Genomic DNA, 13,680 nt, shown 5'->3' with positions numbered 1-13,680 from the left:
TAATGAGGGGTTCTGCCAGCAAAGAAACACTTTTGTCCTCGTAACCACAACAAGGATGTGGGATCAGCAAGCCTACTTCTGCCAGTTTTGCTACCCAAGGTGACGCATGAGAAGCAGGTTCAAGGGCAAATTTACTGAGGGCAGACAAAGAGGTCTGCAGGTGTTCCCCTTTTGTTCCCCTTTTCCATTAGCGCTGCCCACCCTAGTGCATGTCCCACGTCACATCCCGGGGGCTGGATACTCCTGTCACCTCTCCCAGCGCACCGAGCCTGGAGCAGGGTTTGCAAGTTTCTGGGATACCCGGAGGAAACAAGGACAGAGCTGGGTCACTGCTGTTTTGGGAGGGTATTAAATCTTAATGATAGAATCCTTCTTGTTATCAAAAATCGAGCGTAAACATTTAGGTTGAACTAACGGAAGGCTCTGTGGTGATTCCTCATGTGGAGTAAGGACCCATTTAGCAAGCATGCAGGGTATGTCTGGGGATGTGCTCCAGCAACAAGGCCAAGTCACCAGCATTTTTGCACTTGAAGCAAACTCAAGGCGATTTTCACACACCACGCATGTGATCAGCCATGCAGTGCCAGCGTCCATTGTGCATGGGACATGGGGAAGAACTGCCTGTTTGTTTTCAGGATGTGACTCGTGATGTTGACCCAGTCATAAGGTATGACTTGGTAGGAACTGCTGGCAACCTTGTGCTTCCCGCAGCGATTGGAGGAAGGGGACAGCTTGCCAGTCCGGGGCAATGAACTGGGAATGCGCCGGTTGCACATAACCACAGAAATCATGAACTCTGCTACCACCTACTCTGAAAATCGTGTATCAGCTGCAAGTATTGAAAGGGGAAAAGTCTCCCTCTGGTGGGAAAAGGCTTTTCTGCCATGGTATTAAACTGAAAGCCATTCCTGTCTTTAATGCAAATAATAGATTTACTGCAACTGTAATGGTGTGAGAATTAGAGTCTTGGGTTCTGTGTAATATTGACTGCATAGTATATTGCCAACTAAAGTCATGGCATCCTACTGTCAATAATTACCTTGAAAATTAAAAAAAAAAGTAACATCTCCCTATAAACTTTGCCTCAATGAAAGCTCAGTTCATTTTACCGCTTCATTATTTAATTGCAGCCTCATTTAACAGCAAATTATCTGGCATAGTACTTTCAAATCACTTGGATTTATTACTCAAAATGAGAAATATTCTTGGAAATACTTGAAAATATTAATATGTTGGACTTTTACTAATCCAAATGTTGGGGTTTTTGTTTTTGTTTTTTTTTTGTTTTTAACAGCACCTACGTTCCAGTTCCAAGAAAAATCAAAGTCAAAAAAGAAAAGGTGAGCAATGCTGGTCTGTTAGTTTGTTCTGCTGATCCAGCTGTAGATCTTTTGCCTCTTTGGGAGATTGCAAGAATCCAAGGCAGTCTTTCACATTCATAAAAAGGCAAATAAAAATACACGTTCTTTGCAAGGCTTAGCTAAACTAAAAGTTTATTTCTTGATGTGCCATTCCGGCCATAATTTGGGCACTGTATAACTGAAATTGGGAAGAAATTAATCTTGTGACTATGCTATGGTGCAAGGGCCAGTGTTGAAGGTTGCATTGCTCCCTCTGGTACCGCTAAGGGAGAGGAAAGGTTCTCTGCTGGCTAACAGCACTCGCCCTCCGCAGCAGCTGCTCTGTTTCCACTTGTTGCAGTCGTTGGGGTGTAATGATACTTTGAGCTGCGGAAAGTTTTTGGAGATATTTTTAAAATAATTTGACTCTCTGAACTTCAAGCATGTTTCTTGCTCCTGGGATGCTTCCTTACAGTAAGGAGCTCTGTGAGCTCCAAACAAATAAAAAGCTGTGTATTTTCAAGTCAGTGGAGAGCTTGTGATGGCTTCAATGGCTCTTAGGGAAGGCCCATAGCTGCGAGTGTACTAACATCAAATTAAACAAGCCTGAAGCTTGGGCTCAAGCCAAGGCCATACTGTTTAACAGTTAGTGCAGTTCTTGGCACGGTTTTGATACTCTCCCGGGCAATGCCAGAGCACAGTTTGGTAGGTAGTACAGGCCTGGGAATATGCCCCATTTTGGATAGGGACAGAATTTAGCTATGTGGACATAGTTTATGCCATGCCACTTGCCCCAGCGCTAAAGAAACGTCTCTGGCCCGTTGCCTCTCACGGTGTGCACGTGTGGAAGAACTCAGGATCCCGGTGTCTCCAGGGCTTTTACAGTCACAGAGCATTAAGATCGCGGACGCCCTGTAGAAAGGGACAGAGTTTTGCACCAAGCTACCTTTCTAGCATGCAAAAGGACCATCAGCACTCCATTGCTGTGCACACCTTCTCTAAGGCACTGCTGCCCTGGCACAGGTTCCCTCTGTTTCTCCTGACCCATCTGCTTCACTCTGTAGAAGGCTACAGAAGAAACATATGTGATGCATTCAACAAATGATTGGTAGCTGCCTCACTGCTAAAAATAGAACCTATTTTTAAATATATGCCTGAAAGCTGCTCGTACTGATTAAGGCATATGTCCATCATTCAGGAGGCCAGGCTTTGCCGAAAGCTTCAGATGAGACCTTTCAACCGGTATCACTTTATATCTCCGCACTTCAGCTATGGATTTCTGTAGGGTGTAAAATAATCACTTGGCTGATCCCTACCTGTTATGAGGGACGCGTTAACCTGTGCAAAACCCCTGTGAGATGCCCTCCGGCAAGTTGTTAAACTGATGTCACCATTTAGCCGGTAACACCAGCCTAGGGAATGGCCTTCTGTACAGAGCAACTTCCCAACAAGGGAGACAGTACACTTGTACTTCCTCCCACGCTGTGCAATGCAAAACGCCCCGTGAGAAGCGATTACACACAGATACAATATCAGCAATTAGCCTCTGACTTTGTAAAAAGGAAAGCCCTGCAGCTAACCAGACAGCACTGATATAGTGTCACTCTAATTACAAACGCAGCATGGAAGCGCGGAGCTGATGGCAAAACCTCTCTTTGCCTGATTCAGGGAAAGGGTCTGAAACCAAAGGCTCCCGCCAGTTATTGGATTCACTGTTCACTCGGTTCTAATCTTATGTGTTCTATCCCCATTATGTGGCCCCCATAATTTCCCCAGGAGATAATCAAGTGTGATTTATGTCTTGCAGAAAATAAGGCACGGAAAAAGAGCATACTTGGGAAAGAGAAGTGCAGCTAGCACAGTCTGATAGACTTTCTGATAGTTTATACCTGAACCCCAGGTTCCCCATGACCTATACCTACAGAAAGGCCAAGATATGATTGGCACATTGTGCAGAAGATGCGATTGCTCCTGCATTCCCACTCAAATCTGTCTTGGCATTTTACATTTCCTTTCTCAGGCCTCAAACTCCCCAGAGTCCTCCTCTGTTGCAGCAGGACACTGCAGTGAAAATTCTGTCTGCGGCTTTTCGCAAAAACTGAATGTCTGTTTTTCTTCTCACTTGTGCCACTTTATAGCCATTGATTTCAATAGGAATCACTCAGGATTTACATCGATGTAAGCAGGCAGAGTATCAAGTCCTAAGAAGGAATAGTCATGTAATTGCACATGGGACATGTTTTGAATGCATTTAACTGTGTGACTATATTTCACTTGCACCTGCTGTCAGGGAATAACCATCATTGCTGTCTCCCCCACTCTCTTACGCTGGTGTCCTTTAGAAATTAAATGCTACTATTGTTTTTTTTTACCCAAAGTATTCTACTAATGAACCCATCTCTCCAATTTTCCCTAGATCCTGATTTATAACCCAGCTTTTATCAAGTATGTCTATGAAAACTGGCTCCAGAATCATGGGAGATACCCCTCCACAGGCCTTCTGTCACTGATATTTGCACTCCATGTGTGCGATGAGGTAAAGGCTGGTGCGTTTGGATATGGAGATAGCACAAGAGAATGTATTTCTTGTTGAGGTGCCAGGATCACGCCTGGGTCACTCACTCATCCTTTATTGGCGCATCTCCATCTTCTCTACCATTTGCCTCTCAGGAGGCAATCAGATGCAGGGTCCTCAGTAACATGCAGATGTGCTCAACTATCAATGATTTATTTTGTGATGTCAGTAAGTGGTAGTGCTTCAGATACATTTCAGAGAAATATAATCAACCTTAAAGGGTAAGATGCCATTTAACATTAAGACATGTAAATATAGATGTCTACCTAATGGCGTCTATGTCCACATTAGGTGTCTATGGATCCGTTTAGTCACTGGTGGCCCAGCTTATAATTTATCTGACCATTTAGGCACCTAGAGCCATTAGTGTCGCCCTGAGCTTGCCACCTGCTTCCAGCTGCCCGGCCAAAAGGATGCAGGTCTCTTGGTCCTGTGTGATATCTACCCATCTTGGGTAGACGTCTTGAATACCCCAGGGAATCTCAAACAGCATTTATGTCTGGGCATGAATTGAATTCTTATTAATATAATCAGTGGAGCCAAGGGACTGATTCAGTAAACCAGCCTGATGGTTACACATTAGGGGAGCAGGGTCACTCTCTGGAGGGCACTCAGACACTTCTATTTAGATAACTAAACTTTAAACTTAATCCCAGCTGAAGAACGTTGATTAACAACTCTCATGCAAGCCAGGTTTGGGAATGCATATCGTCCATTTTCAAGTTCCTTTCAGTTCCCAGGTTTGGGGGTTTACACAGCCGGTTATGGTAAATCCTTCCACTCCACGAGTTACTTGAAGAAGGTCCTGGGCTCGGGGATGATAGGTGCTCCTAAGTGATCAGTCTTAGCTAGTTAGTTTAAGGCCAGATCAGCTCTACAAAATCCTGCAAGCACAGACCTGTCAGGACAGGAGATGATAAAATCATAATCCTGGCCTGGACACGACTCTGCTGACAAAAGAGAGCTTTTGTCATCTTGGCCTGGGTTGCTTGGAGAGGTGATGGCACTATGCCAGTAGAAAAACTCCAAATTATGCTGGCAGAAACTGTTAACAGTCAAGGCAGTCAGGAAGGGCAGCTAGGGTGGAGTCTGGTGTCTAGTGAACAGGCAGTGAGAAAGGCTTTGGCACTACCAAAAATAATTTAAAGCTAATTTGCATCTGGGTGGGCCCAGGTGTGGGTATGTTGAAGTGCTTGTCCTGTGGCCTGTGACCCATTCAAACCGAGCCGTATCGCCACTCACAGTTTAAATAAAGTCAGCTGTCATATTTTGACTTTTTTCACCCGAGGAGACAGACCTAGCCATCAATGAATGAACAGCTGGGAGAGGAGAGGCCATAGGTGTATACCCACAGAAAGAACATAGTGCCTCTCTGCCTCTGGATCTCATGGAAGTGACTGTAAATGTCATGTAATTAAGCACCTAAATATGACTCAATGTGGGTTGTCATTTTGAAAACTAGGAGCAAGAACAAATATATTTTTACTCTTTGTGGTTATAATGCACTAAAGAGATTACCATCCTAAGACCCTGACCTCCTGAAGTCAGGCATCATCTTTAGGGGACCGGACCACCTGTTCCCCCAGATGGTAAACAGAAGGTCACAGATAGAAACTTCCTCTTCTGCCTGGGTTCAAGTGCGGTGATGGTCTCAGGATGGCTTAGGGTGTAATGTTCCTTGGGCAGGCCTGAGCTCACTATTCTGTGGTTGCATCACCAAGTGCAGTGGCCCACTACCTACTAACGTCCTGCTGGATATAGATAAGCTGAGAGTTTCTTCAACATTTCTGACAGAGACCAAGGCCTTCCAGGCCATAACCGTAATTCTCTCTCACTTCCTAGGTGAATGTGTATGGTTTTGGAGCAGACAGCAGGGGACACTGGCATCACTACTGGGAAAACAACCTTTCAGCAGGGGCTTTCCGGCAGACAGGTGTCCATGATGGGGATTTTGAGTTCAATATAACTTTGACTCTTGCCTCCATTGAAAAAATTAATTTTTTCAAGGGCAGATGACCCTTGCCACGGGGTGAAGTGGGGGCTGCAATTTCCAGCATGCAGCAGAATGCAATTTAGTGAAGATGATCTGGAAGCCAGTCAGATTTGAGTGTCTGAATCTGTGGTGGATTTGGCGTGTCTCACTGCTGCAGTGATCACTGCATGGAGCTCGTCCGAAGACCAGGTTCCCAGCTGCACTTGATTTCCTTCTACAAATAGCTGGGACCTACCAATCAGTTCTGGGGATAAATGATATGCTGAATCACTGCTTAGGCTCTACGGCTTAATTCCTGAATTACTGATGAAAAATCTTCCTGTTGCAATTAAGGGAAACCTGGACACGGGAACTGCTATTTGTGTGTCCATTCTTTCCTTGAGTAAGGCAGGAAATCCTTGAAGAAAAGTGAAAACAACTTCTGGGATTTGACACCCACTAGGGTAGCTGTGAACATCATAGTAAGGATTACCTCAAAAAAATGAATTCACTTCTGCTGTTAGTCTTCTTTTTGAACCATCTCTTCAGTTTCCTCTATTACTTCTGGGTTTATATTATATTAAGCAAAAATGTGATGAAGTTGCCTGCAGTAATAACTATTTCCGCCAACGCCTCAGTCTGCATTGATAGCATCTAAAAATGATATGAATCAAATCATCTCTGATCGTGCATTATTTAATATTGCTTCCTATACAGCCATAATGAGAGGAGAAAACAATACTGAAAACTCCAGCAAAAAATGGCCTTTTTAGCTACTTGATTGTTTGTCTTCTTTGGCTATATATATTTTTTAAATTCTTTTTTTGGGGTGGAAAATACTCTGGAGTGCTGATTTTTATTTAATCAATCCAGTTTAAGGTTGGGAAGTGGACTGTTTTTCTTTCAGTCATTTACATGTGCCTTTTATAATTGTGCAACAGATGTACTTTTTTTTTTTTTAAGATAACGAACCCTAATTAAACTTTTTTATAAAAGGGGAGAAAATTTACCAAAGTTTAGCCTCCATGTGGTATATTTTGTAGTTAAAACTAATAATAATAGCTCTTATATTGTACTTGAACAAATGCAAATAAGGCAAATTTTTAAAGGTAGCTTGTACCTTTTTTATGGGAAAATACCCAAAAGTTCCAAGGAAATTTTTCCTCTTATTTTTTTATAAATTTGGAAAGTAGTATCTCTTTACAAGACATGAGATGAGATTTGAAATGGAAGAAGAAATATCATGGGTGGCAATATAGTAATAGATAGTAATATAATAGGAAGTCTTAGTACTGTAGCAGCATCCACAAGGACATGCTCTACACACGCTGGTTGTATAGTGTAGGCCAGAGTTCTAAATTATGTGCATCTCTGGAGGAATCAGTATATTAATGTCAGTACTTGCAGGCAGTGAGAGGAGGGAAGTGACAATGGAGATTTTAGATCCACAGATTTTTGCTAGAATTTGATCCTCAAGGTTATATGAAGTATGGCTCCAAGAACAAAGTTCAGGTGATGGACGATGGGGAACTGCTTCCCAGTATTATGAGAATAGGATTCATGGATTATTGACCTATTTCCAGCTGGAGTCGACCTATTTCCGGCCTCAGTGCCCCTTGCCAGCAGTTGCTCTACCCACATGAGTATTTCTACAGGACTCACAGCATATGAAGAGCCAAGGATGCCAAACTTCTGAACGGGGAACTGAGCTCCCGCACTGCACACACGTAACCCTTCAGTTTAGCAATATGGAAAGGGCAGGATTCTCCAGCTTTCGTGCTGAGACTCGTTCATGATCCTTATGTCAAGAAACCCTTTCCTAGCATGGTGGGTAACAGAACTATTCACTTGTATGTTGCAGGAGGAGAAAATTCAACAAACCTAGTATCTGCTAAACACCTTTTGTAAAAGAATGACAATTTTCTACCTGAATCATGTTTGTTTGTTTTAAACGTTCTCAGTGTTGAAATTACTGTAAATCAATATGTTTCTGGTGAGAAAATAATACAGAGATTTCAAGCAAAGCAGGTGTATTAGGAGAAATAAGACTCCATGGAAGGCTCCAAAAGTATCTTCACTCTGTGGCTGGATTTTGGAGCTACTTTCTGCATCATGAGCACTTATATATTAAATATTTTAATTTCTTTTCTAATTGAGAGATGTTGATAATTCAGAAACATTTCATTGCTGTTTCTGTCATTGTTGGAAAGACTTGGGAGAGCAGTCATAGTAGTTTGGTACCCAGTTCCTATTGATTTTTGATCACAGATGGACATTTGAGATCAAGGAAAACGATCAAAGATCAGCTAAATTCTGATTGTGTTGTTTCGAAAGTGTCCTTTTACCGTCCAATTTTTCAATTTTTCTCTGAATATTCTGCCTCTGACGGTGCATATGCAATATCTTGGCTCATACTGTACTGGTCAGGTCTAGCGTCTTCATCATGGAACAAACTGCAATTCCCATTTAATTTTCTTACTGGCTGCAAGCAGTAACTGTGTACCACTGATACCATTTTTCAGAGTACCAGAAGAGCAGAAAGTGGACCTGATTCGATATGTAGGATGAGGAACAGTCTACGCCATTGCATTTCTATTCCAGAGGGACTTTTACTGGAGTCTTTTAGGCAACTGACTGTTGTAATGTTAGATCTTTTGTTACAGTATCTCCGCAATTTCTCTGCTCACTCAAAAGCCTTCAGAATGAAGAGACACCAATAGACGATGCTGGAGGAACAATTCATTCCCTCTGCCAGAGTTGAAGACTTTCTGCTAGGAACTCTGGTTTTATGTTGCTTAAAAGAAAAACAAAGGAAAACACTTAACAACCTGCCAAGGCTTCAAACTCTTGAACTGTATTCGCCACCACTGCAAAGTCTCTAAAGCACTCCTTGAGTGTATTGTGTTTTTAACCAAAGCCAACTCTCTTGAGCACTTTTTTTCTTCCATGACTAGATTTTCTTCCTATTTTTCTTTGAATACATGATCAATTATGATAATCATTTATTTGCTCTGATTGTGGGGAGTCTCACTCAGTCGTTCTTTGACATTTTATTTATTTAAGTTTTCATTATGGTATGAATCAAAATAAATTTTTTATTGTAATCAAATCAAAGATGTTTCTTTATTTCCACCCTTCATCATCTTCCTATAACATTTTCAGTAGCTCTAGCACCTCCTCTGTCACATAATAGTGTAATGAAGCTTTATCCCCCCTCCCCTCTTCTGACACACTTCCCCACCATCAAGGAAATCATCAGAAATATGTTTACAAATCATTCTCCCCTCCCAGAGTGACGTTTAAGTTTCAGCCCCAGCAAAGCAAAATAACACTGGCAGCTTGCTCTTGAAAACTACTTTGTACTTGGCTTCATGTCCACTCACAAGAAGTGCACTGAAATGCAACTTTCAGGTCTGAAATGACTTTGTCAGTAATGTAATTTACATAAAATTAAAATCAAAAGACTCCTGAGACCAGTAAGACATGCAGCAGCAGTAGCAGCAACATCCAGACAGATGGACCAACCACGGGAGTTGGACAAAGGACTTTGCTTATACCATCAGCTGAAAAAAAGTACCCACAGAGGAACAGTATGACTTCAGTTCATGGCATGGGTTCCTTTGATGGCTCACATTCAGGATAGCAATTAAACCCAACGAAGGAAAAGGGAGTCCCTTGCCACCTTTAAAATCTCGATTTTCACTTTCCTTTCAAGCAGACTTGCAAAGAGCAGAACTCATTACATTTTGCTGTCTTTGGGCACTGTGAAATGAAGTGTGGTTCACTCAGTGGAAAGTTCTCCAAGGTTAGGAACTTCTATGCAGAGGTAAATTTCTACGTTTTCAGTTTAATTTTCTCCTGTAGACAATGTAACATGTTGCTTTTCTCCTGAGTTTCCAAGGTAGCCTTTGAGCAGCAGAACATCAACATATCTATACAGGAATTTGGCCAGACTGGTGACACTAGTAGTCCTACTGAGACAGGACATTCCTCAGAATTGTTACTTTTTCCACATAGTCAGAGACTCCAGTGATAAACAGCAGGCCACACCACCAGATACCAGACAGCATGCATGCTTCAGTGAGCATGCCGAGAAGCTGGTGAGGTGCTAAGCCTCCCGTTGGCAGTGATGAGAATGGCTGATGACCAGAGGTTCATGGTCAGGACTTTGGAGAGCTCTTCAAAGAGAGAAGTTTTGCAAGCTCATAGGCTCTATTATTTGAGGCTTTGATTTGAATAGGTAGACAAGGAAAAAGAAATAAACGGAAGTAAAGGTTGAGATTGGCTAAATAAAAATAAAGTCAGTAGAGCTTCTAGAAAATCTCTGGAAACAAAGTGAAGTGTTTTAGCAATTTGTCTTGTCAGTCAAAGTATGTGGGCCAGGGTTGAATTAGGCCAGTGATGGCTTTTGGGCAGAACAAAGCATCTTTCAGAGACACTCCTCAAAACGCAAGTCCTGGATGCTTTTCTTACCAGTATGGCAGGAGAGCAGGCCTTAGGGCTGAGCATGTATGCCCTAGAACGCAAGAATAAAATAAACTAGAGACTTAAAAATATATAGAGATATAGGTCCTAAGACCTTTTCCTAAATCTAAGAGCTGGTAATACCAATGCCACCTTGAGAAAATCAAGTCTTTGGAGTGCAACTGCACCAAGCTAACTCAATTACTTGTTCTTCCCAATTTCTCATCCCACAGTTAACTCTCTGGGATCAGGTAAGATTACCACTTACCATTAGCAGGAATGATATGATCCAAACAAAACAAAATAAAACCAAAAAATACTAAAAAAGGAGTTTCTTCAGAAGGAGTGCAGGCAGGGGCAGTTTACATGCCCTTGCAGAAGCTGTTTCTGAATTTGTAGTGAAATCTCCAGTGGAAGTTTAACTTCTGTTACTGTAGGAGCTGGAATGATTTTTTTTTAAACTTCCATTTCCAACACCCACAGCAATACGTAAACACTACCTTGTTGCAGCTGTATTTGCTTCTTTGTGTTGGCGTACCACCTCCTTCCCCAAAAGTGTGTGCCGTCCATCCGGTGATAGCTCCCTCAACCGTGGCTTCTCTGTGGTCCAGGGAGATTTGCTCCTTGTCACCTCTTGCAAATCTGACCCACGTGCATGTGGTTTAACAGCTAAGCAGGGAGATCCAGCAGGCATAAGTAAATGAAGCTGGAACAATGTTTTTATTGCCTGTAATAAGCCAAGGAAAGGGAAACATTTGCATGTATATAGAATTAATGGGTCTCTGAGCAATGAGATGTGATTAACTCGTTTCAATCAGAGCTGGGGATCTAAGCACCTCATTATCTGTTTCATTAATGCTTGTGACTAATATTTGGTTAGTGTCTTGGTTTAGCCAGTAATGAGTTCTCCATGTTAATGGAGTTTTCCGCTGGATGACAGCGGAAGGGAGAAGGAGGGAAGGACCCCTCCAGCTACCCAGCTTATGGGCTCCATGGACATGTGTGTGGTTCGCCAGGCACACATGTGGTGTGCCAAGCACATGTAGCAAGCCTGCACGAGAGGACCCTTCCTCCCCTGGAGATGTACAAAGCCCACCTGGACGCAATCCTGGGCAGTGTGCTGTAGATGACCCTGCTTGAGCTGGGGGGTTGGATTAGATGATCTCCAAGGATCCCTTCCAACCTTGGCCATTCTGTGATTCTGTAATTCTGAGACGCAATTCTGGGTCCCTTAAAGACAAATAGCCCTAAATTGGAGGTACTGGACCCTGAGGCTGGGTGTGGGTGGGAAGAGTGGGGAAGGTGGCAGAATATAGCAAGATTTCACACTTTAAGCTTACGTTAAAGGTATGTGAGAAATACAAGGGAAATGTATTTTTCTGAATGAATTTAAATAAGAGTCAGGATGGACTCTACTGGGAAAATCTCATGGTGACCAGGGAGCTGGGACTCTTGTGCATGTATACGGCACGGGCAGTTGCTTTTGACCTGTGATTTTTTCCCTTGCTTAAAAGGCAAAGGATGCAATAAGTGCCTGGAGATGCTTGGGTAAGGGGAGAAGAAAAACTGGACAGAGACACAAAGGTGCAGCTGCCTTAGCAGGGAGCATTTGGTCAATGCAGTGGAGTGATTTGATTTCCAATAACTTCTATTAATTTCTCCACTAGAGCGTGCTATTTTCCTTTTCCCATGAGTTATCCAGCGGCTTTTGGAGCACATAACCCTCCTGTACCAGCATGTGTCCCATCACAGGGGACTACTCAGAGCCACTTCCCTCCTAGCAGAACTGCTGCATCTTCACAGACTTAACACTCAGGATTTATTTCCTAGATCTATCTATTTTGGTCCCTGGATGAAGCCTAGCTGAGAGTTGCAGGTAGGAACCTACTGACTATGGAGGGGATGGGGGAGCATGAGAAGGGAGCTGAAGTCCCTTAAGGCTTCACACTCTGACGGTTTTTTACATAAGTGCTCTGCTATCCATGCAGTTTCTCTCTCCTGCTTTGAGAAGGGATGACGCTTTCAGCTATGCATATGCTACCTTTTTTATTAATCTTGGAGCAATGGTCTTAATTACAAACAAGGAAAATTATTCTTCTTTTAAAACTTATTTCCTTGACCAGGGACAAATATTCTGGGCTCTGGGATATGCAGTAATGCTCGAATCTTTTTAGCTGTAGGTATAAAAGGCTTTAGTTATGGCAGATCAAAGAGTAGGGTAGGGTCCTTGCAAACCGTAAAGACTACTCAGCTGTTTATAATAGGAGTTGCATGTTATGATACCAATATGATTAACTTGTATAGTTTTGGATTTGTTTGCTCTCAGCTGTAGCACCCAGATGTTAAATGAGAGACAAGTATGTTGCAGAAAACAATCAATGCTGCAAATTAATTAGCTGGAGTCAATGAAAGCAGGAGCCCTATCTGGCTGCTAATTGAGAGCAGAGTGTATGACCGTCCCTTAGTCGTGCCCCAGAGCCTCAGCAACGGAGGGAGTGTGTGGGGAGCTGCACGGCCCACTTGGACAGATGCCGGCTGGGGACCAGGAATCCTGGCTCCTGCCTTGGGCTCTGCAACAGCTCTGCTGGATGACCACACCACATCACATCATCTGTCTGCTGTTGGGGAGTGCACACCATTATCGTGCGCACCAGGAACAGGGCTGGCTAGGGCACGCTGGCATGCCCCCCTCATCCTCTCTGACACCCTGTGTGCCCTTCCACATGGACCCCGAGGTGCCTGCCACCCTCCTCATGAGAGGAACCATGTCTGCCAAGTTCTAAGAGACCTGAGCATGGTGCAAAGCAGCCCAACCAGCTTCGGCATGCTTGCCCTCATGGGAAAGATGCGCCTTCCCCCCCCCCCCCCCACCCCCCCATAGCATTGTTTGGTCTTTCCCCAAGGCAAGCATGGCTGCAGTTCAAAAAATACTTTATATCTCCATGTGCTCCAATGGTCAATTTTCCTTAGGTGAATCAGCTTCATGAACTGACTCAGAAGAAAACTACCTTAGCAAGGGAAAAAGTCACAGGCCAATTATTCCCCAATCTATGCTGTCTTTGGGAAGTGCAAGAACAGCCAGAACAAGGAGGGAGTGGGCAGGAGTACATCTAAAACAGCCCCGGCACTCTACTGATGATGGGTAAGACCATCACCACAGGAGGAGGAGGAGGACTGATTAAATATCAGTTCACCTTTTTTAGCAGCTTTATTTTTACAAATACTTTTTTTTTCTTCCCCACAGATGCTTGCCTCAAGGGAGGCAAGACTTGTAGGGCAAGATAACATCCCTTGTGCTTTTTGCCTCATTTGTGAGATGATGTCCTAAA

General features: G+C 43.2%; 1 protein-coding gene and 1 long non-coding RNA gene across 5 annotated transcripts in view; both read left to right on the top strand.

Annotated features, from left to right (window-relative positions):
- Positions 1 to 8,998, top strand: part of ST3GAL1 (ST3 beta-galactoside alpha-2,3-sialyltransferase 1) — a 75,404-nt gene extending 66,406 nt beyond the window's left edge. For all 3 annotated transcript variants that reach the window (XM_068933367.1, XM_068933368.1, XM_068933370.1), the window contains 3 exons: positions 1,295 to 1,340; positions 3,757 to 3,876; positions 5,758 to 8,998. In XM_068933367.1, coding sequence (XP_068789468.1) covers positions 1,295 to 1,340; positions 3,757 to 3,876; positions 5,758 to 5,931 — 340 coding nt within the window. In that variant the 3' untranslated portion in view covers positions 5,932 to 8,998. The remainder of the gene's footprint in view (positions 1 to 1,294; positions 1,341 to 3,756; positions 3,877 to 5,757) is intronic.
- A 3,118-nt stretch (positions 8,999 to 12,116) lies between these two features.
- The window catches only part of LOC138066096 (uncharacterized), a 34,556-nt gene continuing 32,992 nt past the window's right edge, over positions 12,117 to 13,680 (top strand). For both annotated transcript variants that reach the window (XR_011139339.1, XR_011139340.1), the window contains exon 1: positions 12,117 to 12,227. This is a non-coding gene — a long non-coding RNA (uncharacterized lncRNA). The remainder of the gene's footprint in view (positions 12,228 to 13,680) is intronic.

Source organism: Struthio camelus, chromosome 2 (genome assembly GCF_040807025.1).
Source record: "Struthio camelus isolate bStrCam1 chromosome 2, bStrCam1.hap1, whole genome shotgun sequence".
NCBI classification, from domain to species: domain Eukaryota; kingdom Metazoa; phylum Chordata; class Aves; order Struthioniformes; family Struthionidae; genus Struthio; species Struthio camelus.
The sequence above is the reverse complement of the archived record's forward strand: the minus strand, read 5'-3'. Positions and strand labels throughout refer to the sequence as shown.